At 45.9% G+C, this 27373-nt stretch overlaps 1 protein-coding gene across 1 annotated transcript in view; it reads left to right on the forward strand.

Moving 5' to 3' along the window:
* The first annotated feature begins 4098 nt into the window (after positions 1–4098).
* LOC124556241 (putative uncharacterized protein DDB_G0290521) overlaps positions 4099–27373 on the forward strand; it is a 72482-nt gene continuing 49207 nt past the window's right edge. Inside the window, exons 1-2 of the mRNA XM_047130229.1 lie at positions 4099–4121; positions 9454–9668. Of these exons, the coding sequence (XP_046986185.1) occupies positions 4099–4121; positions 9454–9668 (238 nt within the window). The remainder of the gene's footprint in view (positions 4122–9453; positions 9669–27373) is intronic.

Raw genomic sequence — 27373 nt, forward strand, 5'->3', positions numbered from 1 at the left:
GTAGCAGGTTCTGAGGCCTCGTGCTGGTCGACGGTTACGTCGTCCTCGACTTGTAACGTCTCCTCTTGGCCGGAAACGGTGCGACGTCTTCGCTTGCGACGTTTCGGGGAACGTTGTTTCCTTGTGCGACCCTCCGTGTCCGACGACGGAAGGGAGTCGCGTCGTTCTAGCAGAAAGGCCGCTGTAGGAACGATGAGCGAGTCGATCTCCATCGTGGTTCCGAGATCAGGGTCAGCGTCTGGTTGCGCCGGCATCTTCGGAACGGCGTCGATGGCCGGCCGAGGCGGCGGGTCGTCCGAGGCGCTCTCCGTCGGTGTCTGGTCGGGCTCGTTGGTGGCGTCGTTTGTGGTGACCGGGCGACGTTGCAAAGTGGTAGGAGAAGCCAGAGCAGCGGCATAGGTCACCGGTAGCACTGTAGGTTGCGACGTGGGTGGTTCTGCGGCAGCTGGAAGTTGCGTAATACGCCGTTGTAGGCATTCGGATCTAAGGTGGCCTTCTTTGCCGCACCCGGAACAGGTCCGAGGCTGGCCGTCGTATATAATTATTGCACGGCATCCGCCGATCTGTAAGTAGGACGGTACGTGGCTTCGGAGATCTATGGTGACCTGTCGGACCCCGTTGAGGACAGGATACGTCCGAAACTGTGTCCACTTCTCCGCAGTGTGGCCGTGGACTGTGCCGTATGGGCGTAGTGCCGCGATGACTTCCTCAGCTGGAAGTTCGAATGGCAATTCGAAAATGCGTATCGTTCGCATACCTAAGCCTGCGTGGTCGACGGTTACCTCCCCCACATTGCCATCAGCGTGACAGAAGCGTAACCCCTGTTTGGTCTCACGTAGTATGCGTTCGCACGCCGCGTCGTTAATGATTTTCACATAGACCGTGCTGCTCACGATGGACAAATGTATGCCGATAATATCGGTCGCCGGGATCTTCACTTCCTCTCGCAGAAAACGCTCCACCTCGAGTGCTTTGGGTCTGGTATAATCGTTGCAGAAAGTAAATCGGAGTGTTGATTTACGGTAACGGTTCGCCGTGGATCGTACAAGGTAAGCCGGCACTTAAGCAACGGCCGTCAGAAAGTAAACAAGGCGAGCTCGCGCGCCGCACGAAGTCAACACGTACGCATCCGCTCTGTTGCCCTGCCGAAGGCAGACTGGCCACTCAACTACGGAGGTGGACGCTCGCAAATCTACAATACTATCTTACATCTTACGCATAATCGTGAGACTTCAATTCCCTACACTGCCTAGCACCATCGTCATAACGTCGGCACCTAAAATGCTCTATTGATACAGTAGTGACTCAGTACATGGTACACACACTGTGCCCTAATAGTTTGCACTACAAGCACCTTATTGGTCATAAAGAGTGCTCCCTGAAATTGCCACGAAATTTTGACAAATCAGCCGTTCTTCCGACCTCATAAACACTACTCTAAAGTTCCGATAACACTCCCCCTTAGAAATCCTCTGTACGCTAAAGTAGAAGAACTAAACAAAACAGTTAGTCCACTGTAATTATTCCTGCTAACTGCTGCAGCCGGTATGAGATGCTGGGTCGGGCTGCCGATAGCCGTATCGGAGTTGCTTCAGACACGCAAATGTAGAGGCCCGAGGTTGATGACATCTACAGTAGCAGGGTTGAGACGAGGTGGTGGGTTGAGCCAGGCTGTTGACCGGTGGTCGACCAAGAAAACAGCATTAACACTCACTCATTTTATTAGAAAAGTTACAACACTCCTAGCGTTGCTCCGTAACAGTTACACCCGCTTGTCGTGTGACGACAGTTGCCGGCGGTTACTGATACTGTGGCCGATCAGCAGCCGGCTTAACGTCAACAGCAGAGCAGGACTGACTCTGGTAACCTGCGGCAGCTCGTACACCGTCTCTGCAGGTCAGGGCAGTAGCCCAGACAATGAAGACCAAACAAGGTGAAGTAGACGCAATTTTTTACGGTGGTAGGAGTTTAACGTACTAAAACTCCACATTAATGGCGTGTAAGGGTGGGGGTGGGGGGGCATTTATAGGTCACTTTATTAAGTTTTTCTCGAATAATTCATAAACCGCAGCTTCTAGCGAAAATTATTCCCAGTACAAATTGAAACTACATTAAATTTCGTGCAAAAACGGTATTATATGCTTTTTCTTTAGAGCTAACATTTTCGGCGTTGCAGGGGATGGAAAAGCTGAAGATTATTAAACATACTGTTTTCATGGTAAAAAATTACTGTTTACTGTTAAATAAGGTGGGGTAAGAACAAAAATATTAAATTTGTGTCCCACGTTTAAGTGCAGTAGCGATGCAATAAGGGATAAATTGTGTTCTATGGGTGTAAGAGAGTGGGGAGGCATAGGTAGAGGGCAGAAGTGCAAGGGAAGTAGGCTGGCGAATTGTAGTCATGCACTTCTCTCCTTCATATGTCTGCAAAACGAAGGGCGAGTGGTGACTTCCCACCACTCTATGTAACTCGCCACCTCACAAGAAGCAACTATAGGGTGTTTCACAACGTTATACTACAATTGCCCTCCACAGGATGGTGTGTTTATTTTCCACAAAAGTGTGTTACACTACATGTGATACAGTTATGAGTTACTGTGCCACTAATACTAACGCAGAAACGCTTACGCTTTGCCAGTGATTAGTATGGCGGGCTGCAGATGGTCTAAATAAGTTTGTGAAACACCCAGTAGTTGCTTCTTGTGATGTAGCGAGTGGAAATCACCTGTTCTGTCTTCAGGAGGGAATGGCATGACCACAGTCTGGCGAACTATCTTCCCTTGCACTTCTATCTTCACCCTCTCCACCCTGTTACACACTCGAGTATAATTTATGCCTCAGTAGGCTCTAAGATACTTATACGTGGTACAGACATTTAACATTTCATCTTAATCTACTTCATCTAACAACAGGCATTAATTTGATACCATCAGAACACTACTTTTAATAAACTGCGGGTTTTCCATCCCTCAGCAACGCCGAAACTATTGGTCGTAGAGGAAATACGTATAGTACGTTTTTTATTTTAATTTTTTACTGGGAAACAGTCTTGCTAGAAACTATGGTTTTTGAGTCATTCAAACAAAACCTAAAAAAAGTTGCATTTAACCCCCTCCCCCCCCCCCCCCCAACCACCACGCTCACACCCAACTGGTGGGGATTTATAGTATGTCGTTCATGACACTTCCTCATACAACTATACAAAATTTTGTGTCTATGTTTTTATTCTCGTAATTTTCCTTCATTGACCACAGGGCGCGCCTGTAGACAGGGTAGTCCGCCATGGTTCTTGTAGCGGATGACAGCTCACATCGGTAGTGTTCGCCATTCCTAGCGGAGGCGTACAGCGCAAGTACAGGCTGATGTCGGCTGTACAACTCCGGTCACGAACGGCTGACCTCCGAGGCAGAAATCCAGCTACTGCCGAAGTGAACCCGAGGTGGTCCACCAGTGGAAGGTGCCAACTTCACGGGAGTAGACTTAGAGCCAGTAGTCGGCTCGTCGACCATGTCACCCTGTTGCCTGATATCAACCTACAGCCGTAGTAGGTGCTGCGAGACTCCGATTATCTCTACTGGAAATAATGGGTATCTATACAGGTTTGGTGTCCAATAGTGCCGGGGCATTGCTTCTAAACGCGTACCCCAAGACAGTGTTGCGGCCAGAATGTGGGCAACTGGCCTGCGACTTCCGTGGTCGCCCTGCCATTCTGCTTCGCCGACAGTACTGCGAGTACTGGCCTCTGACACGCAATGTGGAAACCAGCTGGTGTTACTGCCGCATCTCATGCAATGGTGTTTTGGTTCGCTCCGTGCCGACTGGCGGACGCGGCCTCCTTACAACAGCTGCGGCAATTCCGCTTAGTAGCACCGAAAACTAGTGGCGGCGGTATGAGACAGAGCACAAGCTCGGAATACGAAAGGATGATGAAGGAAATCGGCCGTGGCCATTTCAAAGGAACTAGCTAGGCATTTTGCCGGAGAAGTTTAGGGATATCAGTAAAAACCTAAATCTGGGTGAGCGGACGGGGATTTGAACTGTCGTCCTCTAGAATGCGAGTCCATTGTGCTAATCACTGCGCCATCTTGCTCGGTCCAGATGATACGAGAGGACTTCAGAATGTAAGTTATACGTTATTATGGCAGGCAAAGAAACTTTTATTGAATGCTGCACTACTCTTTAAAATGGCAGACATACGTGACACTTGTTTTCGACATAGTCACCAACTCTTTGTAAAACAACGATCGGATGTTCAACCAATCGTTCAGCTCCTCGACGATCCATCCCTTGCTGAGGCAGTCATTCGAGAACCACTGTGTGAACGTCCTCATCCTCGGAAAATTTTTAACTGCTGTGAATCACTTTCTCGATTGACTGAAAATTTCCGTCTGTGGCCCATATCGATGGTCTTCCTTCCCGTTCAGCATGACCCATGTCTGTGCGCCGTTGTCAGATTACCAGCTCTGTTTCACTATGGCTGGACGTGACATCGCATTTAGTTTAAACACCGCCAGAATTTCACGGTGACCCTGTGAATCATTTAGATGTTTCACCTATAAGAATTGTATATCTAAATTGTACACGTTCTCAACGTGAAATTCTGGCGCTCACTTACGCCCTGGAGTTCGTTTCCAACTGCCGCTCCCACAGTGTGATGCACACCGCAGCACTGCCACTGCAGCAGACCAAGAACATGTGCTCTCTTCTCAGAGTGCGCCACTCGTGCTGCGTAATGATCTTAGCCTGGGACGACGCGTGTAACTCTTTCAAGTCTCCTGACACTACGCGCTACGCCACGGAATCTCAAAGAGCGGAGCGAAGGAAAGTTGCAGTTATTTTGAACATAATTGAATCTACGTTTACGTTATTTTGTGCTCCATTTATCAAATTTTGTTGGTGGTAGCGTAGTTAATTTTAGCCTCCCATCAAATCTAACCTGAATGCCAGCAAATATTTAAAAGTATGAGCGAGTGATGACAGGCAGTGAGCGAGAATAGGCTTCTAATTTAAGGATAATCACGGTTAGTTCAAATATATGCTTACTTCTTAGTCGGAATTATAGCAGTTCCAGCTTCAACACATAGGTAGAACATTAAATAATTAATTTTTCACCTGCTCTCATATCCTCTCTCCATCGTCGTTATAGTATCCGGACAAATTAGTACTAGAAGTTAGTTACTACTGAAATGTTCAGTTACTGCTACCTGGAGTCCCATGTAGCGTACTGATATCATTACAGTTGTAACAACGATGCAGTAACAGATATTTAAAGAACGCGCACTCGCTTGCCATGATCTCAAATGCACTTGACGCTTGTCATCAATCCTGCCGCTTTTCACGTAATGTAGTGAGGTCTAACAAACTAGGTCAGTGCTATACGGTGCATTTGTGTAACTCCGTTTAATATACAAGGTGACCTAAAAGTTTGTTAACATTTTAAAACCCGCTAATTCAGGGAATAATGTAGATAGGGAGGTAAAAATTGATATACATGCCTGAAATGACATGGTGTTTCACTGAAACCAAAAACGAGTGCAAAAACTGGCTAACAGACAATGCTGGACAGTAAAATGTCAGTGACGCCGCATGAGAATCGTGTATAAAATGAGCTGTAATGAGAGAAGGTTTATAAACACGTGCTGGAAGGTACGACCTTTATTCAGTATGGCGCTCCTCTCCATATTGCTATGCTTGTGAAATACGTCTTGTGTACATCGCTTGGTGAGGATCGAATGCTGCGTTGTCACGTCCGTCATCCTTGACCTCCCAAGTCCCCAGCCCTTAATCCGTGTCATTATTGATTGTGGGGTCATCTGCAGTCGCAAGCCTACCACGATCATCCGATTTCATTAGGAATGCTAAAAGAAAACATCCGACGGCAGTTTCTCACCATACCTACTGTTCAGTGCTGTTCACAACATTGTCGCTCCACTACAGGTATTGTTGATGAATGACAGCCGATATGTTGAGCATGTGTTACAAAAAACACCGTCTTTCCCAAAAATCAATTTTTATGCTAATTATTACTTTTGTATACACGTCAAAAAAAGTTTTGCATCACCCCGATTCCAGGAACTCCTGAAGATAGACGTTGACTGTGGTTATTGTATCACACACACAGTCCCTTTGACTGTCACTAAACCCACCCGAAGATGTAAACAACCATGCATGAGCAGCGCCTATTAGACGGAGGGGGTCCGACAGCCGATCAGTTCCACTCATTACACCAGGAAGGAGGTACACAGCACGTGTTGTCTGTAGTTCAACCGTACCTAGACGGGCAATACCGCGGTTCGATCGCTTCTGCATTGTTACTTTGTGCCAGGAAGGGCTCTCAGCAAGGGAACTGTCCAAGCGTCTCGGAGTGAACCAAAGTGATGTTGTTTGAACATGGAGGAGATACAAAGAGACAGGAACTATCGATGACATGCCTCGCTCAGGCCCCCCAAGGGCTACTACTGCAGTGGATTATCGGTACCTACGGATTATGGCTCGGAGGAATCCTGACAGCAACGTCAGAATGTTGAATAATGCAGCCACAGGACGTCGTTTTACGACTCAAACTGAGCGCAATAGGCTGCATCATGCGTAACTTCACTCCCGACGTCCAAGGCGAGATCCATCTGTGCAACCACGACACCATGCAGTACGGTATAGATTTGCCCAACAACATTCCGAAAGGGCCGCTCAGGATCGGCATCGCGTTCTCTTCAACGATGAGTGTCGCATGTGCCTTCAACCAGACAATCATCGGAGACGTGTTTGGAGGCAACTCGGTCACGCCAAACGCCTTAGACACACTGTCCAGCGAGTGTAGCAAGGTGGAGGTTCCCTTCTGTTTTGGGATGGCATTATGTGGGACCGACGTACGCCGCTGGTGGTCATGGAAGGCACCGTAACGGAAGTACGATACGTGAATGCCATCCTCCGACCTATAGTACAACTACACTCCTGGAAATGGAAAAAAGAACACATTGACGCCGGTGTGTCAGACCCACCATACTTGCTCCGGACACTGCGAGAGGGCAGTACAAGCAATGATCACACGCACGGCACAGCGGACACACCAGGAACCGCGGTGTTGGCCGTCGAATGGCGCTAGCTGCGCAGCATTTGTGCACCGCCGCCGTCAGTGTCAGCCAGTTTGCCGTGGCATACGGAGCTCCATCGCAGTCTTTAACACTGGTAGCATGCCGCGACAGCGTGGACGTGAACCGTATGTGCAGTTGACGGACTTTGAGCGAGGGCGTATAGTGGGCATGCGGGAGGCCGGGTGGACGTACCGCCGAATTGCTCAACACGTGGGGCGTGAGGTCTCCACAGTACATCGATGTTGTCGCCAGTGGTCGGCGGAAGGTGCACGTGCCCGTCGACCTGGGACCGGACCGCAGCGACGCACGGATGCACGCCAAGACCGTAGGATCCTACGCAGTGCCGTAGGGGACCGCACCGCCACTTCCCAGCAAATTAGGGACACTGTTGCTCGTGGGGTATCGGCGAGGACCATTCGCAACCGTCTCCATGAAGCTGGGCTACGGTCCCGCACACCGTTAGGCCGTCTTCCGCTCACGCCCCAACATCGTGCAGCCCGCCTCCAGTGGTGTCGCGACAGGCGTGAATGGAGGGACGAATGGAGACGTGTCGTCTTCAGCGATGAGAGTCGCTTCTGCCTTGGTGCCAATGATGGTCGTATGCGTGTTTGGCGCCGTGCAGGTGAGCGCCACAATCAGGTGTGCATACGACCGAGGCACACAGTGCCAACACCCGGCACCACGGTGTGGGGAGCGATCTCCTACACTGGCCGTACACCACTGGTGATCGTCGAGGGGACACTGAATAGTGCACGGTACATCCAAACCGTCATCGAACCCATCGTTCTACCATTCCTAGACCGGCAAGGGAACTTGCTGTTCCAACAGGACAATGCACGTACGCGTGTATCCCGTGCCACCCAACGTGCTCTAGAAGGTGTAAGTCAACTACCCTGGCCAGCAAGATCTCCGGATCTGTCCCCCATTGAGCATGTTTGGGACTGGATGAAGCGTCATCTCACGCGGTCTGCACGTCCAGCACGAACGCTGGTCCAACTGAGGCGCCAGGTGGAAATGGCATGGCAAGCCGTTCCACAGGACTACATCCAGCATCTCTGCGATCGTCTCCATGGGAGAATAGCAGCCTGCATTGCTGCGAAAGGTGGATATACACTGTACTAGTGCCGACATTGTGCATGCTCTGTTGCCTGTGTCTATGTGCCTGTGGTTCTGTCAGTGTGATCATGTGATGTATCTGACCCGAGGAATGTGTCGATAAAGTTTCCCCTTCCTGGGACAATGAATTCACGGTGTTCTTATTTCAATTTCCAGGAGTGTATATCAGCAGCATATGGGTGAGGTATTCGTCTTCATGGACGACGATTAGCGCCCCCGTCGTGCACATCTTGTGAATGACTTCCTTCAGGATAACAATATCTCTCGACTAGAGTGACCAGCATGTTCTCCAGACATGAACCCTATCGAATATACCTGGGATAGATTGAAAAGGGCTGTTTATGGACGACGTGACCCAACAAGCACTCTGAGGCATCTACTCTGAATCGCCGTTGAAGAGTGGGACAATCTGGACCAACAGTGCCTTGATTAACTTGTGGATAGTCTGCCACGACGAATACAGGCATGCATCAATGCAAGAGGACGTGTTACTGGTTATTAGGGGTACCGACGTGTACAGTAATCTGGACCACCACTTCTGAAGGCCTCGCTGTATGGTGGTGCAATATGCAATGTGTGGGTTTCATGAGCAATAAAAATGGCGGAAATGATGTTTATGTTTATCTGTATACCAATTTTCTGAACAGGTTCCGGAACTCTCGGAACCGAGGTGAAGCAAAATTTTTTTGATGTGTTTATTATGTGAAACGCCATGCGCTGGTGATTTGCTGAACTTTTTTGGTTTCAAGAAAACCCCATCTAATTCCAAGCATGTGTGTATATTTTTACCTCTCTGTCTACATTTCCCCGCGAAGTATTGAATTTTCTAATTTTAACTGACGTTTGGATCACCCCGTACAAACAACAGACATTGTCTTGCGTACGTATCACTTACTGTCGCCAAGTGGGGTATTTTTATTTCAAAGCAACAGTTCCATTTTGTACCCGTGCGAATTGGCATCACCATTTGTCTATATTATCTCGAGATAAATAGCTCTGTCTTTTATACGTGTAACTTATTACCGCAACTTGTGGTCTCGTCAAGAAACAATAGATTCCACGTCTTTCCCATACGATATTACTTCTGTTGCAGGAGATGTTCAGTCATATAAATAATGGAACTGGTAGAGATTTTTATTGTGCATTCGTTGTCCGAGCATACAGCAAACGTTCCCTCTGGCAATGCTAACACATGATAGGCAGAGATCGGCAGTACGCATTTAGCCGACTGCGTGCTGTGTTGCAGCCCGAGGTCGTCGCACTCTGCGCTGCACCAGGTGACGCGGATGATGGACGCGATGACGCTGCTGGAGCCGTTCGCCTTCACCAAGATGACGACGACGCGCTGGCAGTCGCACGCGCCGCCCCCGCAGCCACAGCGCCGGACAGCCGCCACGCAGCACCCGCAGCCCGCTCACCGCCCACGCGCCCGCCTGCACAGGAACAAGTCACCCGCCACAGGTCAGTCGCTCGCAAACCGCCTACCCTCACTTTGTGGCTGTGGCGGTTTGTCAACGGGTACCGTACAATATTTACATACACTATATGATCAAAAGTATCCAGACACCTATTAGTGGACGTTAATAAGGGGTGCGTGCTTCCTTCGCCTTTATAACGACTTCAGTTCTGCTGGGGACACGTTCAATGACTTGTCTCAATGACTGTGGAGGAATGGCATTCTTCCTCGAGAGTCGAAACCAGAGATGGTAGTGATGTTGGATGCTGGGGTCTGGAGTAAAGTTGACGTTCTGACTCACGCTAAAGGTTTTTCTTTGCGTTCATGCCGGCACTCTAAGCAGGCCACTCCATTTTAGGCATATTATTGGCCACAAAACATTATCTCACAGATGCTGCTTTACGACAGGGAGCATTGTCCCGCTGATATAAACCAGGATTGTCTCCGAAGTGTTCCCCTGCTGTACGCAGTACAGCGCTTTCTTAAGTGCAGTAAGGAAACCACATCCTAGCCACGAAAAATGCACCCATACGGCCATCTGTAACCGTATTTCACCGTAGGCACGATATATCATGGCAAGCAACGTTCTGTAGGCACTCAACAAACTAAAACCTCTCTATCGGATTCTCGATGGGTGTAGCGTGTTTCATCACTCAAAATCACTCGTTTCCAACAACCCACTCTTCAGTGGCGTCGCACTTTACATCATTACAAGTGTCTCTTTGCGCTGACTACAGAAATTTGTGACAGGAATTATTCCATCAGAGTACGTCATTCTTTTCGGCTCCTTATGCAGTCATTGTGCTAGATGGACTGAGATTCATGAGTAATTTTTACCGCTGATTTCATACGACTTTTTACAATCAGCCTACCCCAGTGCTCGACGGTCCCTGTTGGTCGATACATTGAGTCTGCATGGTCTTGGTTTAGCTGTTGTTGTTCCTTTGCATTTCCACTTCACAATCGCATCACCAGTCGACTTGTGAAGCTTTAGAACGGCCGAAATATCCGTGATGGATTCATTACTTAGGTGACATGCAGTGACTATACAGTCCATGTTCGAAGTCACTAAGCTCTCCTGACCGACCCATTCTGCCGTTACTACTCCTCTACTGACAACACACTCCACACCTCCGTTTCTACTGGCGGATCCGCCTCACGTGACATCCAGTGGTCAGTTCCGTATTATATAAGGGTAACCGTATACTTCTGCTCAAATAGTGAATGTTGATACTACAGCTATGAGTTGGCCATTTGTTTTCCCTGGAACATTTTTCATGAAATCTCCAGTCACAGCCTTCGCTCTATGAATGATAGTATGCTGGAATAAAAGAGAAGAGGGTGAGCGCTTGTGATCCCCCGTCTTCGAGTTCATTAAAAATTTTGTATCTGCTCCAGCGCGTGGATCTGCTCCTGTGAACCGCTTCTGCAAAAAAAGGCCGAGAGTAAAGGACGCGAGTAGGAGCAGGAAAGGGTGAAGTACTTCGGTACTGCGTGTAAATTTAAAGCACCTTTACTATAGGAAGAATATGAATACTTAAATTGTTACTTAGCTTTGGCGTTCATGCGAAGCCGTACATCAATCAAAGCTAACATCGACTAGAAGTTTCAAAGGCAAAATCTGTAGTGGCTCGTCCACTATGCAATAGAAACAATCTTGCTAGGTCGTCTGCTCGTAATCAAATGGGCTGAACGTGGAGCGGCGCTCGTCGTGCTCCACATCGTCGGCTAGAGGGCGCTGTGGTCGGAGTTGTTCGTCCGCTCTCGTAGTGCCAACCTAAGAACTTGTACCTAAGCCGTCGCATCGTAGCTATCGATACCACAAAAATTGTGGCAGTATCGTGAGGGGGATGCTGTTCCGGCCGTAGTGAAGCATCTATCCCACTTGCTAGGACGAAACCACGGAAAATCTAAATCTGAGCTGAGACTTTTAACTCGATCCTCCGACACACCAGTCCAGTGAAGAGGGCATCAGCCACTTCCAGTTGGTTTACACAGTGTGAGAAGCAGACAGCTGTTCCGTATTACCTCAAAATCTTCATAATTCAGGATCCGAGGGGTTATCATCAGCTGAAAAAAAACCAGAACGCATTGACATACCATAGTGCCTCAACTACGATATTTCTCTCAGCGAACAAGATACTCCAGTAGCTAGAACTAACTTGACTAAAAACCATCGTTGGACTGGTACTAGCTGAAAAATCCATACTCCTTCAGTGACGTCATTTACATCTACATCTACGTGATAACTCTGCTATTCACAATAAAGTACCTGGCAGAGGGTTCAATGAACCACCTTCAAGCTGTCTCTCTACCGTTCCACTCGCGAACGGCACGTGGGAAAAACGAGCACTTAAATTTTTCTGTGTGAGCCCTGATTTTTCTTATTTTATCGTGATGATCATTTCTCCCTATGTAGGTGGGTGGCAACAGAATGTTTTCGCAATCGGAGGAGAAAACTGGTGATTCACATTTCGTGAGAAAATCCCGTCGCAACGAAAAACGCCTTTGTTTTCATGATTACCACTTCAATTCACGTATCATGTCTGTGACACTATCTCCCTTATTTCGCGGTTATACAAAACGAGCTGCCCTTCTTTGAACTTTTTCGATTTCATCCGTCAGTCCCACCTGATGCGGATCCCACGCAGCACAGCAATACTGCAGAATAGGGTGGACAAGCGTGTTGTAAGCAGTCTCTTTAGTACGCCTGTTGCACCTTCAAAGTGTTCTGCCTATGAATCGCAGTCTTTGGTTTGCTCTACCCACAATATTATCTATGTGATCGTTCCAATTTAGGTTATTTATAATTGTAATCCCTAAGTATTTGTCTGAATTTACAGCCTTAAGATTTGTGTGACTTATCGGGTAATCGAAATTTAGCGGATTTCTTTTAGCACTCATGTGAATAACTTCACACTTTTCTTTATTCAGGGTCAATTGCCACTTTTCGCACTATACAGATATCTTATGTAAATTATTTTACTTGTATTTTTGATCATCTGATGACTTTACAAGACGGTAAATGACAGCATCATCTGGAAACAATCTAAGACGGCTACTCAGATTGTCCCCTATGTCGTTAATATAGACCGGGAACAATAGAGGGCCTATAACACTTCCTTGGGGAACGCCGGATATACTTCTGTTTTACTCGATGACTTTCCGTCTATTACTACGAATGTGACCTTTCTGACAGGAAATCACGAATCCAGTCGCAGCCTACTCCGTAGGCTACGGTTTACATAGTTTTGATGCACGGCAGTTCTTTAGTTTTACGAGCCTTATTTTATGTGCTGTCACCGTCTATCTCTAATAGTTAGTGTTGCTGATTGTTACTAGAAAGTTAGGTAGGAGCTTCATTTCCGGTAACTTTTCTTGAATGGAGAGGTGTGCAATTGGGTCCAAGGCGCGTGACATGCTGCGTGAATCAGTAAGTGTCAACATTGACACATGAGCCGCCGAAATTGAGTCAGGCTGAAAGGACTTACACCAGGCTGGGTGGTGGGAGTGCTGGCTCCGCTTCCAAATGACAAATCTGTGGCCTGCGTTTGCCACGAATCTTACAAGTCTCCGGTCGGATTTCAACATACATTGAACGACTCAGATATTACTATTTGTCAGTTTTCCTGGATTCTTGACAGAACTTTGGGTTTGACCACATTCCTGCATTTGTATAAGGCGCAGACAAATGAAAACTAGACAGATGGGAAAAAAGGAAGAAAAGTCTTCATTATTTCAAAAGTAATCCCCATAATTGTTAATACATTTATCCCACTGTGAGACAAGACGGTCAGTGGCTTCACGGAAAAAGTTTGCGGTTGCTTACGGAACCGTGATTTTACCCGGGCTTGTACCTCTTCGTCCGAAGCAAATCGACTGCCACTAGTATCTTACTTCAGGGCACCAAAATTATGGATATCGCATGGGGAGAGATTGGGACTCTATGGAGTATGTGTAAGGGCATCCGAGTGAAACTTCTGCAGCGTAGTCGAAACGTGAGGGCGGGCATTTTGTTGACAGGTTGTGTTGACTACATTGCAGTCGTTTCGCTGGGAATCTCTTACACGTACCCCATACAGTCCCGATCCCTCCCCATGCGATTTCCAGATTTTTGGAACCGCCGGCCGCAGTGGCCGAGCGGTTCTAGGCGCTTCAGTCTGGAACCACGCGACCGCTACGGTCGCAGGTTCGAATCCATCCTCGGGCTTGGATGTGTGTGATGTTCATAGGCTAGTTATGTTTCAGTAGTTCTAAGTTATAGGGGACTGATGACCTCAGATGTTAAATCCCATAGTGCTCAGATCCATTTGAACCATTTTTTTGGAACCCTGAAGAACGATACTCGTGGCTGTAGATTTGCTTCGGACGAAGAGGTGCACGGATGGGTACAATCATCATTTTGTAGGCAACCGCAAACACTTTTCCAAGAAGGTAGTGATCCCCTTGCCTCGCAGAGGGATAAATGTATTAACACTTTGCTGACCGGCGATACCACAGCGGTGTCGTGCGCGAAATAGTCGTCAAAGACCGGCGACACCACAGTGGTGTCGTGTGCATAGTATCGCCGAGAGGCCGGCGACATCGCAGTGGGGTCGTGAGCATATTATCGCACAGTGGCCTGTGACAGCACTTAAGTATCATTTTCATTCTGTTGGTGTTTTGTTTAGGTAACAATAAGTTACACACCCCATCAAGTTTCTTGTTTTTATAAGTACTTGTGCACTTTCATCATGGCAGACGAAAGAGACGATACGATTATTTACGATGAATGCGCGGACGTCTTGTCTGACGTTCAGGCGTGATTGGGAAGAAGACATTGGATATCAAAAAAATGAAAATTAAGCAAAATCGTCAGAGGATAGATAGTGAAATACGTCCAAGAAGAACTCGGCGAACGCTACGGTTGCCATCTGATTCGGAAGAATTTACTGAGGACCAATAACAAATTTGAAGGATCTCCGGGTCCACACATGTTTCCCAAAGATACACAGAGCGTGGTGGATATCGTAGAACGATCTGTTTGAATATATTGGCAACGAAACCAATAAGTATTACAGTCAAAATTTCAATAGAAGGGAACTGGATTTTAAAAAATGCCAAATTTGTCGACGTTATGGGGCCCGAACTTCGTTGATAGACACACCGATATTTCGCAAAACGATTCAGACAAATATTATCATTTTTACATTTTTCCGACAGCAACAATAAACCGAATAACGCCGACCGGCTTTTCAAAGTGCAATTCGTAACTGATTATTTTTCCATAAAGTTTAAAGAAACGTTTAATCTAAGTCAAAACATCTCAGTTGATGAAGGAATGAAACCATGGCGTGGACAGTTAAATTTTAAAGTTTACAATCCGTCGAAAATTACCAAATATGGCTTTCGGAGCTGTGTGATTCGAGTAAGGGATACATTTCCTCATTCGAGATATGTTCCGGCGCTGGACAACCTTTAGCAAAAACAATGATGGAACTATTGACACCTTCTTATGGAAAGTGGCATCACCTCTGCATAGATAATTATTATAACAGTGTAGAACTTGCAGAGAAGTTACTTGAAAAGAAAATTCGAGTTTGTGGAACGATACAGCAAAATGGAGGATTTCCGGAAAAATTAAAGCTCGCAAAAATCAATGTGTTTGAAGCTTGTCATTAACGCAAAGGTGACAAGCGGCCGGCGACAAGCCAATCCGAATTAGCGCTGCCGGCACCAAGCGAATAAATTTATAAGAGACGGGCGGACGGCAAAGTGTCAACAGTTATGGCGATTACATCTGAAATAATGAACACTTTACTTACTTTTATCCATCTGCCTCATTTTCATACAACTGCCCCTTATACTACATTGCATGACTGAAGATGAATGTGGTATTTGAGATTCCATCGTAATCTCACGACTGTGCACATCCGACTGCTAATCTCCCCGTAGCCCATTTTAGTGTCGACCGGTTTGAAACATGCTCATTGCTGTGTTCTATCGCGCGATAGATTGAAACGCCGCGCCGGTTCATCTAGAGCCCGGCGGCCCGGATAAGCGTTCGTCGGCACAATGCAGAGTGCACTGCTCACGACCACCGCAGCGCCACCGCCCGCTTCAGCGGACTTGGCTTGGCTTCACAAGGAGTGCCGGACACGCATTCCGCCGCCAGATACCCATCATCTGTGGTACAAAGCGTGTGTGTTGTGAGGCCTCACGAGCTTGATGTCGTTGTTGCTGCCTTAGGGCTTGTTTGCCACGCTGTGTAACATTTTTCGAGCACGACTGTCATGTTTTCGTGGTTGTTTTATTTGCCTGTTGGGTTTTTCTACATTGTCAGTTGTGTAATTTTGGTCTCTGGCGGTTTCCTGATGAGTGTAGTTCCATTTGCGCAATTTGCAGGGCCAAGGGTGCCAACTGGCTCTGATCTTACCGACCTGCTTTCGTCCACTGCCCCTGTGAGGCAACCTTCTTGTTTCACCTTGAGCCCATTTTACACGAACAACTTCTTGTCTCAGTTGAGAACTCGTGGCAAGTGAGTCTACTGCAACAACTCGGACGTTTTATCCTGTACTCTGTCTCGTCCGTCACGAGTGACCATTTTCGTTTACACGGCAGCACCAGAATTCGTGCGTTGTCAGAGCTGTCTGCTGTGCAGTTTGGCACCTGCAAGGTGACAGTGACTTTGCGAGGGACCATCATTTTCACGGCTTTGTGCTGTACGTGTCGCTTCACGTTTCCTCTTCACTATCACATCTGAAAAAGTAGACCTAGGGATGTTTAGGAGTGTGGAAATCTCGCGTACAGACGTATGGCACAACTGACATCCAATCACCTGACCACGCTCGAAGTCCGCGAGGTCCGCAGAGCGCCCCATTCTCCGCTCTCGCGATGTCTAATGGCTACTGAGGTCTCTGATATGGAGTACCTGCCAGTAGGTGGCAGCACAATGCACCTAATATGAAAAACGTATGTTTTTGGGGGTGTCCGGATACTTTTGATCACATAGTGTATATGAGCAGAGCAGTAACGAATGGGGAATCATTCTAGCGACGATAAGTAGCGCAAATGCGGAAATCCGCTGACTTAAGCGACTTTGACAAAAACCAGATTGTTTTGGCCCAGTGCCTGTAAGCGAGCATCTAGTAAACGGCGAAGCTAGTCGGCTTTTCGCTTGCTACTGTCGTGACCGTCTATGGAAAGTGGTTGAAGAATGATGAAACCAGGAGCAGATGACAATACGTTTTACAATATGTGTACAAAGTAAAAGCCTAGACAATGCGTAAATAATAACGTAAATGAATAAACGTCCATACCTCATCACGGAACATAGGGATCGGAGGCTTGCCCGCTCTCTAAAGCAGGATAGGTGGCGATCTGTGGCATATCTAACTACAGAGTACAGTGCTGGTGCAGGCACAAGTGTTTTGGAGCACACCATTCGGCGCACAGTGATGTTCCGCAGCAGAGGATCCCTACGTGCTCCCACGTTGACTCAACAACATCGTCGGTTATAATTACAGTGGGCACGGGATCACCGTGACTGGGCAGCGGGTCAGTGGAACTGTGTCGCCTGGTCGGATGAATCCCATTTATTGATAAACCAAGTCGATGGTCGTGTCCAGATACGCCGTCATCCAGGCGCTCTGCTGCTCGAAACATGCAGCGCACCACGGACGCAGGCCAGTCTGAGTAGTATTATGGCATGGGGGAGATTCGCCTGGGCTTCCATGGGACCTGCGGAAGTAATCGAAGGCACCATGACACATCTGGACTCCATGAACATTATTGGGGACCACCTGTAACTCCTTATGCTTGATGTCTTCCTCAACAGCGATGGCATCTTCCAGCAGGATAACAGTCCGTGTCAGAAGGCCAGAATCGTGCTGCAATGGTTTGAGGAGCATGATTGTGAGCTCACGTTGATGTCTTGGTCATAAAATTCGGCTTATCTGAATCAGATTAAACCCAACTGGGACGCTATCGGGCGCCAGCATTTTTATAACGATTCTTTTCCCAAAACATTGGCTTGTACTTCAGAGTGAAGCCATTTTGTTAAAAACCATTTAAAATATCCGTACGTATTACGTTAGACAATATCATCAGTTTCAAAGCAGTTTTTGAAATTTTGTTCTAGGTCGAAAATTGTGGCGTTCAGAGCTCCCACCAGCCGCCTTCGCACTCTGTGAAGATTTTTCGTCGATGTCATGTAGTGTCTTCTGGGCGCAAATCTTTTACTTAAAAAGACAGAAAACAATCTTAAGGGTGTACAACAAATGTCTAAAGTCAGTTTGGTAATTTGTTTGTTTTTAGTTGAAAAAAAAGGAACGTGTACATCGGTTCCAAATCGAGCGTCGCCCTGGTCTACCTCCCTTAACTTCTGATGATAGCAGACGACGACATAATCTGTTCTGCGCGTGCAAAGTCTGAAACATGCTCAAGATTTCATAGCTCCACACTAGGCACAGGCAGTCGGTCACTGACGTCACTGTTCCGCTCCCTACTTAGCTGGCTGCTGATTTACACGCAAGCACAGAATGCGCACCAACAATGAGTAGTCGTTTGTGGCGAGAAAGTCGCTGGTGTAAAATGGGGTTTCAGTGTAGGAAACCAGCATACCACAGCCCGTGGCACTACCTCGTTACCCGCTTGTGTCGTTAGTTCTGAGGGACTGGCTCTGCTCTGGAAACCTCCTTGCAGGTACTAACGAAAGGGCAACCAGGTTCACTGGCAGCAAACACCTCCACTTTTGAAGCTGGTGACTCTGGCCACATACCCTCTTAGCCACCGTAATTGAGGCAAAGATTTATGAACTATCGTCCTTAGTTCACTCCTTCCCTACTCCAAATCCCCGCCACTACCCCTCTATGCCACTTGGGCTGTTATCCATTGTTTATTTCGGACCTAATTTATTACCCTGGAGTGGATCTTATGGGTTGAAGGACAAATGTTGGTGTTTATTTAGAATGTAATATATTACCCAATTAATTATCCTTATCACTACAGTTTATTACCTTATCGCTGATATTTATTACTCAATTGGGATAATTTGTGACTCAATATGGCGGATGCAGTACGGCCAACACTATGACATCACAATCAAACTTGACTGAGAGGGTTCTGGGCAATGATTATGACCTACAAGGGGCGTTTGAAAAGTCCATGCAAAAATAAAAACTACTTACGTGTTTGGGGTAAACCTTTTCTATTTTTCGACATAGTCTCCTTTTAGACTTATACACTTCGTCCAACGCTGTTCTAATTTGTTGATCCCTTCCGAATAATAGAAATTGTCCAAGTCTGCAAAATAGCTATTAGTTGCTGCAATCACCTCCTCATTTGAATAAAATCTTTGTCCCGCCAGCTATTTCTTCAAATTGGGGAACAAATAGTAGTCCAATGGAGCCAAGTCTGGAGAATAGGGGGGATGGGAAACGAGTTAGAATCCTATTTCCATTAATTTTGCGACCACAACTGCTGAGGTGTGTGCTGATGCATTGTCATGATGGAAAAGGACTTTTTTGCGGTCCAATCGCCTGCGTTTTTCTTTCAGCTCGGTTTTCAAACGGTCCAATTATGACGAATAATATGCACCTGTAATAGTTTTACCCTTTTCCAGATAGTCGATGAGGATTATCCCTTGTGAATCCCAAAAGACAGTAGCCATAATCTTTCTGGCCGAAGGAATTGTCTTCGCCTTTTTTGGTGCAGATTCTCCCTTGGTAAACCCATTGTTTAGATTGTTGTTTGGTCTCAGGAGTACGAGGTTTCATCCACACTGTCGAAACGATTCTTCCTGAACAGCTGCAAACCATCCTTGCAACACTTCACACGATTCCGTTTTTGGTCAAGCATGAGCAGTCGCAGAACTCATCTTGCGGATAGCTTTCTCATGTCCAAATGTTTATGAAAAATATTATGTACCCGTTCATTCGAGATGCCCACAGCACTAGCAATCTCAGGCACCTTAACTCTTTTGTCATCCATCACTATATCATGGATTTTATCAATGATTTCTGGACTCGTAACCTCCATGAGGCGTTCAGAGCGTTCAGCGTAACTTGTGCCCATATGGCCACTCCGAAAATTTTGAAACCACTTATAAACTGTTCTAATTGAAGGTGCAGAGACACCGTAATGTTTATCAAGCTTCTCCTTAGTCTCCTGTGTCGTTTTGTAATGTTTAATCACCACACGAAATTCTTTTTCGTCCATTTTTTGACAATCGCTCGAATTCCTTGATTCACACGAATGCCAAACACACAGAAATAGACCAATATGGCTGAAACTTGGTGTGCGTTCTTTCGAAAGATGCTACTAGCTAAACATGACCTCGATATACACCGGTGGTGCCATCTCTCAGATTTTGCAAGGACTTTTCAAACGCCCCTCATATCATTACTATCTGCCTCCCTCTTATTCCCCTCGCCCCCCTCCACCTTCTTCCCCTTTTCCCTGTAGGTTGCTTGTGCTGTTATCCTGCGTTTATTGAGGATCTAACTTACGAATATGGTGTGTTATCCTATGAGTTGGACTGCATATATTGGTGTATACTTAGGATTTAATTTATTGCACAGACTATTATGGCTGTTGCTATAATTTATTACCTTATTAGAACTACTGCATTTATTGCTCCTATAATTTATCGTCCTTATCACGACAATTTCTTACCCAATATGGCTGTAGGATTCAAACACGGCTGCCCAAGAAAAGTCTGACATTTTGACATCAAAATGGACGTCACCGAATGTAAAAACAGCGGAAGATTAAACAAATACGAGTGGGATAGCTTCAATATGAAACGGACTGTTTATTGTTTCTAGGTCCCTCCAGATATGTGTGTAGCAGTGATACGTTCAAAATACGCCAGTGCTGTAAAAAAGGCAGGAAATTTTTAAAAAATCGGAGAAACATACTTTTCATATTGCATAATCTATTTATTTGAAACATTCGTAATGTTTCTCCGAGTCCCTTCAACATATATGTAGCAGTATTACACTGATAGTCCCCTGGTTCTAGATTTAACAGTTACCACTACCTCCTTGGACATGCAAGCAGTGGTATTTAACTATCACTGATTGTGTGAAGGACCTACAGCAGATGTATATTATGCAGCTAAGAGCGCACTGGCGGAAACACATCGCGAGGGTAGCTGCTGCTGGTTGTAGCCTGAATTAACACATGAAGCGCCTCCACCCCCCACCCCACTCCCTGAACCAATTGTGCATTATATCCGCCCCCATCATGTCCCTCGGTCCCTGGATCACAGAAGCTAAATACACAGCCAACTCCTACAGCCAAACCTGGTAACCTGCTTTCCTAATAATTAATAATTATTACAATGAAACGATGAGCGAGTGATGCTGAAAAAGTGGTTCTGCTGAAGACATCGTTGCCACGCACTGCGTTCAACCATAGTGACTCCAACTTTGGTCACTGTCATGTGTAATTCTATTACAATTTATCATTACTGAACACACATAATGTGCAACACATGTTAAACAATTATATATTACAGAGGACCATAACAGTAAGCAATCATGAGATGCAGAGCAATTCCATCATGCATTGTTAATTTGTTCTCGTGTACTGTTCAAGAGTGGAATGGTTATATTTGAAGAAGACAGCATGGAATGCATCACAATCACCACTGACAGGTCGAAACACGGGAGGTGTTTAAAAAATAAAATCGTGACTGACTTTAGAATACAGTTATTTTAGAAACAAATCCATTACTTACATTTCGTTCCAGAAACGGAACTTCTGCTACCTCTATCATTTAGCCCCATCCCCGTTCCATTTGTGAATGGTGCATGAAAAGAATGAATGTAGGTAAGCCTTAGTATTATCTCTAATTCCTCTGATTCCGCCGGCCGAAGTGGCCGAGCGGTTCTAGGCGCTACAGTCTGGAACCGCGCGAACACTACGGTCGCAGGTTCGAATCCTGCATCGGGCATGGACGTGTGTGATGCCCTTAGGTTACTTAGGTTTAAGTAGTTATAAGTTCTAGGGGACTGATGACCTCAGAAGTTAAGTCCCATAGTGCTCAGAGCAATTTGAATTTGAATCCTCTGATTTCCTCTTTGTGAACATCCGACGAGATGTATGTGGCAGGAAATAATACATTTTTCTCCGAACATACTCTGTCGGAATTTCTACAGTAAACCATTCTGTGAAACACAACGCCACTCGTGTAATGTCTACCATTGGAGTTTGTTTAGAAAATCCGTGACGCCAACTAAACGATCCCATGCATGTCGCCCAACGTTGTATATGATTAAATAAAATTTAATGTGACCTGGGAAGGGTATATGAAGCTTTGTGTTTTGCCATAGACAGAATATGTCAGTTAACTGATCAGCATTAGTGACATGATGGAATGTATAATGCGACAGGAAGTTCGTGTGGATGTAATGTGCACTTTTATTGTGTGCAAGGGGTAGCTTTGACAGCTAGCATTGTGTTGACTAAAGTTTTCCTGAGCAGTTATTTGGAAGAAAATGATAATGGTGAAGAAGAAGAAGAAGAAGAAGAAGAAGAAGAAGAAGGAGTGTTCTTGCAAATATTTTGTAGGTACACAACTTTGGTGGGGGAATCTGAATCTCAACTCGGTGTCAAAGAAACCAACCCATTCTTGATAGTGTATTGAATATGAAAACAAATATTCTTGTACAAAATCTTTATTAATTGTTGCATACATATTTACATGCAAGATACATTTCTTCCTTCATCTTTTTGGTGTTCAAAATGGTTCAAATGGCTCTGAGCACTATGGGACTCAACTGCTGAGGTCATTAGTCCCCTAGAACTTAGAACTAGTTAAACCTAACTAACCTAAGGACATCACAAACATCCATGCCCGAGGCAGGATTCGAACCTGCGACCGTACGCGGTCCTGCGGTTCCAGACTGCAGCGCCTTTAACCGCACGGCCACTTCGGCCGGCTCTTTTTGGTGTAATTTTGATAATGTCCAGCTAATTTTTAAATTACAATTTAATCTACATCAGAATCTTCTCGTTCTTTTTCCAACCAGTAATCAGATCCCGAATTGTAATACGTATCTAATTTTTTTCCTGTAAGAGAATTTATGCTGGACCGTCACTCGTACTCGAATTTCCCAATGATGACGAGCGGTCGCCTTAACAGCTTCAGCTATCAATGCACACTTCCCGGACCGACATAAACTTCCATATGTCACACTGTCTGCATCCCTATACAGTGAAAGTTTGAGTCAGTCTATGAGGCACAGCTGATGGTAGGCTTTATAATTAATTTCGGATGGCTGTAAGTCGTCATTAACGTCTGTTCATCCAGACACGAAAGTAAATATTACATGCCCCTGTGATCGCAAGGGTCTCGATTAATCACAGTCTCGTCCTCACCGATGCGGGAGTACTGAGTAAAGCTGTGAGCATTAAGTGATGAATATACAGGACAATGTCATAGGGATATAGATAGCGGACATATGGAAGCATGGGTCCGTTCGGGAGGCGTGCGTGAATAGCCATAGTGGTTAAGGCGACTTTTCGCGATAAGCAGGTTCGAGTCCTTGTCCGGCACAAGTTTTTACATCCCACAAACAGATAGTAAGTCTATACCTAACACAGCCAATGCCAAGATATTTGCAAACAGTGAATTTATTTCGAATTAATTTAAGATGGCTTCCACTCTTTATTATTGTCTGCTCATATAGATGTGCAAGTAAATATTGTTAATTCACTCCACGTATTTTCTGATGTACAACTGTAAGTTTACAACGTTTTCAAATGAACTACCATTAAATGTAGTTATTCCATCAGGCTCAAACTCCACTGTGTTTCCGTAGCGGTCGTGCGGTTCCAGACTGTAGCGCCTAGAACCGCTCGGTCACACCGACCGGCTAACATATTTAAGTGATTTACATTGCAAGATCACAGGTCAACACATGGAACAGTGACGGGGGTTAATGATAGACTCCAGTGTTAGGAAAGAAATGTAATATTTTTTTACAAAAAACTTTTTTCTACTGTCAGTCATGATTTTCTTTTTTTAAATATGGACTACAAAGCAATGATAGATGCATGTTTTTTTTTTAAATACGTCATTACCGCCCTCTTTCTTTGCAGACAATTCAGTGGCAGGATCACAAAATAACTTTTATTCCTTGAGCTGTCGCTATTTTCTTTTTTAGATGCGGTGTTTGTTCCATGCACTCCATGCCGTTTTCTCCGAATACGATCATTCCTCTCTCGAATAACATGTGAGAAAGAATGAACAATGCGTGTATTAAACACATAAAACCTACCTTGAAGTAGCTCTAAGGGTAACTGGTGATAAATCATTGGTCTCGCACCTGCTTAGCGCCCATGCTGAATCACTCGCTGAACACTACAGAAACTTTGTTTACCGCGTTCGTTACAGGACAAGTGAGCACATTAAGCACAAAGCGCGCGAAATTATTCAGTAACAGAGGGTGGAGTGAAATCGATATGCTGGCACCCAGGGAATAGAAGAGTCTGACTCAAAAGACTCTGACGACAACATGGGCGCATAGGACACTCCTCAGATGACTGACAACGTCCCGACCAGCAACTAGTTATCACTGCCTGCTGAGGAGTGAATTAACGAAGAGATATGATAAAAGACGGCCATTGGGAGGCTACCCCCACCTGTCGTATGCACGACCAGCAAATACGATGAACTCAGTGAGCTACCCACTGGTCTCACTGGTCAGCTGAAGACAGCGTTCAAACCTAAAACGTTTAGGTTTCCGGCAGACACCTTGAAAGACAATACAGGGTGATTCAAAAAGAATACCACAACTTTAGGAATTTAAAACTCTGCAACGACAAAAGGCAGAGCTAAGCACTATCTGTCGGCGAATTAAGGGAGCTATAAAGTTTCATTTAGTTGTACATTTGTTCGCTTGAGGCGCTGTTGACTAGGCGTCAGCGTCAGTTGATGCTAAGATGTCGACCACTCAACAGAAAGCTTTTTGTGTTATTGAGTACGGCAGAAGTGAATCGACGACAGTTGTTCAGCGTGCATTTCGAACGAAGTATGGTGTTAAACCTCCTGATAGGTGGTGTATTAAACGTTGGTATAAACAGTTTACAGAGAATGGGTGTTTGTGCAAAGGGAAAAGTTCTGGACGGCCGAGAACGAGTGATGAAAATGTAGCACGCATCCAGCAAGCATTTGTTCACAGCCCAGGAAAATCGACTCGCAGAGCTAGACGAGAGCTGCAAATTCCACAATCAACTGTAAGGAGAGTCCTACGAAAAAGGTTAGTTATGAAACCTTATCGTCTGAAATTGGTTCAAGCACTGTCTGCAGCTGATAAGATTAAAAGAATCGATTTCTGTGATTTTATCCTTGCTCAAATGGAAACAGATGAATCTTTCGTTTCAAAGATTGTGTTTAGTGATGAAGCAACTTTCCACACAACGGGAAAGTCAACCGTCACAATGTCTGTATATGGGGCACTGAGAATCCACGGGAAACAACTCAGTATGAACGTGACTCGCCTAAGGTGAACGTTTTCTGTGCCATTTCAGCCAATAAAGTTTTTGGTCCCTTTTTCTTCGAAGGTGCTACTGTAACTGGACTACAGTATCTGGAGATGTTAAAGAATTGGCTGTTCCCTCAGCTTGAACAAGAAGCACAACAATTCATATTTCAGCAGGATGGAGCGCCACCACATTGGCACTTATCTGTCCGTAACTACCTGAACGTCAACTACCCGAGGCGATGGATCGGCCGCCAGGCAGCCCGTGACAGAGCACTTCATCACTGGCCTCCAAGAAGCCCTGATCTTACCCCTTGCGCTTTTTTCTTATGGGGGAATGTTAAGGATATGGTGTTTCGGCCACCTCTCCCAGCCACCATTGATGATTTGAAACGAGAAATAACAGCAGCTATCCAAACTGTTACGCCTGATATGCTACAGAGAGTGTGGAACGAGTTGGAGTATCGGGTTGATATTGCTCGAGTGTCTGGAGGGGGCCATATTGAACATCTCTGAACTTGATTTTGAGTGAAAAAAAACCTTTTTAAATACTCTTTGTAATGATGTATAACAGAAGGTTATATTATGTTTCTTTCATTAAAAACACATTTTTAAAGTTGTGGTATTCTTTTTGAATCACCCTGTATATTCCTTCTCCAAGGTTTTGGGAAACAAAGTTTCTAATTCTACATATATCCTACTGGACAGAAATACAAGATTCAGGTGGTCGTCCGTGACATCCGGCCTGACAGATCTGAAAACAGAGCCATAGTGGCAGCGCTTCCCAAGAACTTCACCGTAGACAGCGTGAAAGTCATGACCAAGTGTCCACCACTGAACGTCCAAATGAAGGCAGGATCAGGCAGCTCCGGTTCCTGGCGACCTAATTGAACAAACACAAGAACTTGTCGACCTACCAACTTATTGCGCCTTAAGGTGACAGTTACAAACTACGAGGAATTTGAAGGTCCCACGCAGTACTAACGCTCTGAGGTATTTTATCATGACGCACAGCAGTGTCACGTGAAACCAGCGTGCGTAACGTACGCTGGGAATCACCTGTCTCGAAAATGTGTCACACTGAGGAATAACTCAGCAAACGTGAGTGCCATGTGGTGAAGCACATCGAGCACATTATAGCCAGTGCCAAATTACGTTAAAATATTGGAAAGTTGACGACATACCGGTACTGCAGCTCCGTGCAAGACACACTCACCACTGCAACACGCCTAACCATGTACACCTCAACCCCCGAACAGTTTCCCGCTTTAATGAACTGTCACCAGTGAGCAGCAGCGGCCAGAACGAGTCCGCAGCGGATTTAACGCCGAAATTGCTTCCCCACCCCACCGTTCTCAAAACGACACAACTCCGGGGCCCACTACCAGCTGCAAATACCCTCAGAATTCGCAGGAACCCTGAAATAAATCAAAGATTTGTTTAAAGAATTCAGTATCCACGAGTTCCGACGCAAACCATCACGAAACTACGCGCCCTCACTGACAAGTTTTCCTAGGTCGTCATTGTGGCTGACGCTGTCATAACTTTCTTCAGTGATGGCTCAGGTTAGACTGAGGGCATTCCATACCCTAAACTGGATATCCACTAGCGTTTCTGACAAGAAGTATGAATTGGAGCACTTGTTTCGTCGCAACGGAATTGATGTGGCGTGCCTTTCTGAGCCGCGCATGACCGACACTGACAGAGTGACCATCCATAACCACGCATTGCATCGGGTCGACCGCGATGGCCGTTGAGGTGGCGGCGAGACCGTCCTGATGAAAATATCGACGCCACTTTAAGATACTCAGTCCTCCCCAGACTCCCCATATTGATGCCGGAATCGCTTTGGACACACCACAGTCCACATCGACAGGGGACGTCAAATTGATTCCACATAGTTAGATTTCCAGAAGGCTTTCGACGCCGTTCCTCACAAGCGTCGTCTAACCAAACTGCGTGCCTATGGAATATCACCTCAGTCGTGCGACTGGATTCGTGATTTCTTGTCAGAATGGTCACAGTTCGTAGTAATAGATGGAAAGCCATAGATTAAGACAGAAGTATATCGGGCGTTTCCCAAGATAGTGTTATAGGCTCTCTATTGTTCCTGATCTATATTAACGACATGGGAGACAATCTGAGTAGCCCTCTTTGATTGTTTGCGGATGATGCTGTCATTTACCGTATTGCAAAGCCATCAGATGACCAAAACGAATTGCAAAATGATATAGATGAAA

The sequence above is a fragment of the Schistocerca americana genome, chromosome X (genome assembly GCF_021461395.2).
Source record: "Schistocerca americana isolate TAMUIC-IGC-003095 chromosome X, iqSchAmer2.1, whole genome shotgun sequence".
NCBI classification, from domain to species: Eukaryota; Metazoa; Arthropoda; class Insecta; order Orthoptera; family Acrididae; genus Schistocerca; species Schistocerca americana.